The sequence below is a fragment of the Buceros rhinoceros genome, unplaced genomic scaffold (genome assembly GCF_000710305.1).
Source record: "Buceros rhinoceros silvestris isolate BGI_N320 unplaced genomic scaffold, ASM71030v1 scaffold18186, whole genome shotgun sequence".
NCBI classification, from domain to species: Eukaryota; Metazoa; Chordata; class Aves; order Bucerotiformes; family Bucerotidae; genus Buceros; species Buceros rhinoceros.
In genome coordinates, this window is record NW_010418293.1 from 20,399 (window position 1) to 25,379 (window position 4,981).

At 40.3% G+C, this 4,981-nt stretch overlaps 1 protein-coding gene across 1 annotated transcript in view; it reads right to left on the reverse strand.

The window, feature by feature from the left end:
• Positions 1-209: 209 nt before the first annotated feature.
• The window catches only part of YEATS4 (YEATS domain containing 4), a gene marked incomplete at its 5' end in the record, with an annotated part of 4,992 nt that continues 220 nt past the window's right edge, over positions 210-4,981 (reverse strand). The window contains 6 exons of the mRNA XM_010138492.1: positions 210-470; positions 2,430-2,517; positions 2,596-2,688; positions 4,159-4,253; positions 4,353-4,419; positions 4,933-4,981. Of these exons, the coding sequence (XP_010136794.1) occupies positions 301-470; positions 2,430-2,517; positions 2,596-2,688; positions 4,159-4,253; positions 4,353-4,419; positions 4,933-4,981 (562 nt within the window). The remainder of the gene's footprint in view (positions 471-2,429; positions 2,518-2,595; positions 2,689-4,158; positions 4,254-4,352; positions 4,420-4,932) is intronic.

The window sequence follows — 4,981 nt, forward strand, 5'->3', positions numbered from 1 at the left end:
TAAAATCACATTGAACTAATACAAGGCTTAATACAAAGTTTCTATATACCACTCAAATACAGTTAAAAAAAATAGTCTGGTCTCCAAGTCCTACTTGAAATAAATCGTTAAGTACCCACAGATTTTAACTGTAAAACAAGGATACATTCTTTTTTTTCCTCCATTTATGAAGTCGATTGCCACGCACTTATTTGTAAGTGAAATTTGTAGTCTCAGTTACAGAATTGAGGAGAACACAAGACAATTCCAGACTGAAGTCCTTCTGTTTTCAGTATAGGCTCTTCACCAAGTCAATACTCGTCACATATCTTTAGACTGATCATCTTCTTCAAGTTTTCTGATTTCATTCTTTAAACAGTTGATGGTTTCACGACTTGCTTTTAGTCTTTCTTTAAGCTCAGCAATTTCAAAACTAGTTTTCTTTTTGGCAGCTTCCAGCTTTTCCCTGGTTTTCACTTCAAGATCTGCAACTATGGTGATAAGGAAGAGAAATAAATATTGTAAGTACCATGAAAAGTTGTAAATTTTGTTATAATTGCAACAGTAATTTGGATGGTGTGCATCTTGAGGAAAAAAAAAAAATCTATTACTTGTTAGCCTTGGAGATCCAATGACTGTAGCCAAAATGGTATTCAAATAAATACTTGGAATTGAGGTCTGTTTTGTGGCCTCATTCAGCCCACCAATTTTGTGGATGGAATTGTATAATTCACTAAATCATTTTCCAGATTTTTTAAAGATTACACTGAGGAAAAAAACCTGCCATAGTTACAGCAAATAAATGGGAGATTACAGAGAATTACAAGTCATATATACATGATACCCAGGGACAGCAGATGAGGCCATGGGTGCAAACTGAAACACAGAAGGTTCCCTCTGAACATAAGGAAACTTTTTTTTTTTCCCCTCTTGTGAGGTGACTGAGCTCTGGCACAGGCTGCTCAGAGAAGTTGCGGAGGATATTCAGAAGCTGTCTGGACGTGGTCCTGGGCAACCTGCTTTGGGTGGCCCTGCTTGAGCAGGGGGGTTGGACCAGATGACCTCCAGAGATTCTTTCGTACCTCAACCATTCTGTGGTTCCTTTTCCATATAGTGTAACCGCTTTCTACTCCCCATCTCACAGAGTTTAATTCTATGTATCTAAAAGATTTAGTGGTGCTGCCTTTGCTTTTACAAATATCTAACATTAGGACATCTCAATCTAGTCCTTTTTTTTCCTTTTAATTTGTTCACGCACAAGTTTTTGGACAAAGCTGATAAAGCCAGCAATTCAATGCAGGCCATGGATATCACTTCATATCCCATACATTACATCATTGTGGACAGGGGCAAAAAAAAAAAATCTTCATTTTGATCTGCTTCAGTAGCACATTTTTAGGAAATATATACAAAAAACCTCACTAAAAGCTACTATCTGCTCTCAGGAGAAACATCTAGAAATTTTAAGTGAGAAAAGTTTAAACTTGGACAGGAGCTTTTATGAGTCAATGATTTAACATTTTCTACACATAAACCATAACAACATGCAGTTTAAAAAACCGCAAAACCTCTAGACTGGCTAAACTGAGTACCTCACATGTCCACACACCCTAACCTTCAACCTAACTGAACCCTAACTTTGTAGAGCTTCAAACTCGTAACCACTCTTGGCTCTGATGTTTGCTGTCAGGGGAACACGCAGGTAAGCCAAAGGCCAGGGGAGCGGATTATGATGGCAATAGAGTTTGTCACTAACAAAGCAGGATTTGGCCTCAATAAATAGAGCGTTTGCTTTCTGAGAGTAGAAGATAAAAGAGATGCAGCCAGAGGATCAGAATCGAAATCATCACTAAATGCATTATATTTTATGAATTAATTAATTTCATTTCCTTAATTCCCTTAATATTCAGGTTTGTGTTTAAAAATGGATTAGACTAAAAGAATGCAAAGACCATTAAGCTATACTGATGAAATGACCTATAAAGAATTAGAAGGGAAAAGGACAGGAAGAGCTTTCAGACACCACGCTTTATCCCCAAAGGGCTGGCACTTTGACTTCACCAGTACTTCAGTGCTTAAAGTGTGATCGCTAACAGCCCAATGAGCTAAACAGAACCGGACCACAAATACAGTGGCCCTCATTTATTCTCTCTTTTAACTCATCTCAAAGACATTAAAGTAGGCACAGATCATGTCGTCATTCTTCATACTGAGTAATTCATAATTCCTTTTTTTTCAGCAGGCATACAGATCAGAAAATCTTAACAAGTTTTCAAATAAGTATTAATATCTTGAAAAAAGCTGAAGCTTTTTGCAATGCAAAAATCACTTTTTAGCATCATCCAAATTCACTGTACTGTTACAGCCCAGAAAAAAAACCCAACAAAACACTAAAAGCAAAAAGAACTATTGCTTATTTCTAAAATAAAAAACTTTCATTTTCAACTTACACTCTGTTTCGTGCTTATAAGCACCTAGCGTTAGCTGGCGAGACGTTGTTAACAGCTGCTGCATCATTGCAGTAGGATCTTGGAATATCTAACAAAGGAGAAAAAATACACGGTATCACTAATACTCTTCAAAATAAAGTGAGAATCACTTTGAAAATTTTCGTACCATTTCATCATAGAATTCAGAAACTACAGTTTTCTTTCCCAGGATGGCATTGGTATCAGACTGGAAAAGCTTCAGCAAGTGATACAAGGTTACCTGTACAAAGACAGAATTTCATTAGCTTGACAACTGAGGGAAATACAAATCTTCCTCTAGATAGAAACAAACAGTATTTGTTCTCACTAAGCAACTGTGTAGGATTTAAAAATCTTTTAGGAATGCAAAAACAAATGTTCTGTAACTTCAGTAGAATAACTTAAATTTAATATTCAGTGTTAAACACACCAATCTTCCAAAGGCTTCCCGATACTTAAAAAACATCTGGGCAAGTGGCTTAGGATCATGTATAAAAACAGCTAAGATGACCTTCTCATAAACATTTCAAAACAAATCATTTAGTTCAGGCCAACTTTGCCAATTAATCAGTCAGAAAGTGCTTTCTGTGACCTTGTCATCCCTTCTGGTGAAGGAAAAACATCAGGGGGCCTGTGAACAGCTTTTCACTGAAATTTCTCTCTGCTGAGTTACTCTCCCATGACGGCACCACAAATGGTGGGAGCTGGGGAGAAATGGAAGCCCTCTGCCCAGCCATGAGGAACTGCTGACCTCCCAGACCATGACCTGGGAAGAGGACACACAGCCCAGTTCTTTCCTTCCATGAATGGTCACGGAAAAGAGTGATACCAGCCACTGCAAGCCAGTGGATACTCCCTGGAAAGGAAGAACATGACGGGCGCCACAACAGCCTTCTGAGAACAGTTACAAAGGAGAAACAGCCAACCAACTTTACGACAGCTTGGTCAAGCTGTGAACAGAATTAACACAACCAGCCAGGATACTACTGAGCACAACAGCAAGGAACTCCCTTCTGTCTAGCATAATTTTTCATGCATTCAAGAAAAAGATAAACCCCAGTTTCCCCCTCATTTGGCAAAAAACATGGCTGTATTGCCACTGTATATGGCAAAAGGATCGCTGTATTCAGGTGACAGAAGGAACCCGGTCCTTCCAGAAATAAGCATCCCCCTTCCCTAAAATACAATAATCGAGTTTCTTATTTAAAACTGGATGAAGAAACCTGGAAGATCTCTCTAGAACACAGGATGGGAAGAAAGACATTCATTCCAATGCTCTACATAACTAGAGAAGTGTCTTAGCCTGGTTTTCTTAGGACAGAGACTAATGCCAGCTTAGTACCTTTGCTGCTTTTTGACTTTGACCAAATCTTACAGCCAAAAAAATAAAAGAGAGATAATTAACATATTCTAAAATCCTGTAACTAGGAAGGGAAATTCTCAATATATGCTCAGCCTGGGTAAGACGCAAGATGTGTGGTCACGTATTAGTAGACGTCAGAGAAGCCAAGCACAGGGAAAAGCCATCACGAATGCCAGCAGTAAAGCACAGAAACAGGAAAATGTGGCCAACCATTAAATACATTTCCTACAAGAAAAGGCTTTATTCCTTCAATGGCTGATAGGACTTATTCTGACCAGCGGTATCCCACAGCACAGCTTTAGGCCACCAAAACTACCAAAGCGTTCAAAGTTCTATGTATGTACTTACAGGTCTTTCATTTGGATCAATGAAAAATATCTTAATGATTATTTCAAATTCACCCCAGCCTGTTTCGGTGATTTCATATGGTGGTTTGGTAACAACTGCAGTGGGAAACAGAGGTGTTAATATGGGTGATAAAGCCTCAGTGGAACTAATCAAAATCCCAGTTCTAGGAACAAATGCCCAAATGCAAAACCCACCTCTTAGAGGGTTACCGTAGCTTTCGTGCAGCTTGAATTGGATTTTTTTCACATAGGCAGACATATCCTGAAATAGAAATGTCATAATTTCTGATTATTTACACAGCACACCGAACTGCTGTATTCATCCTTCCTACACGCCTATCATTTCTTCTGACATCGCTACCTTTAAAAAAGAAGGAAAGCAAGACTGTAAATTGGTAGTGGCACACTGGTCTGTTGGTATTTTGCACCCACAAACACTCTCCAGTTTTCCCCCAACCTGGAAAGACGACCCCAAAAACATACAAGGATAAGTGTCTTCCCTCACTTTTTCCCTTTTGGGAACCCACCAGCCAACGCCTTTCCTCCCCTGGCGCCCAAGCATCCTTCTGCCCCTTCCTCAAAATCCAGCTCTTCAACCCCCCAGTTCCCCGTGTCGGTGCATGCTGGGCTCTCGGCAGCGGGGTACGGGGCGGCTCCGTCACCAAGCCCACGCTCTCCTCGCCCAGCCCGGCCGCAGTCCCAGGCGCAACGCAGGTGGCGACGTCTTTCCATCACCCCCTCTAAGGCTGGCGACCACCGGCACGCCAACACCCACCTCGTTTCTGTAGGGCTTGACGTACACCGTCCACTGGTGCGTATGACCA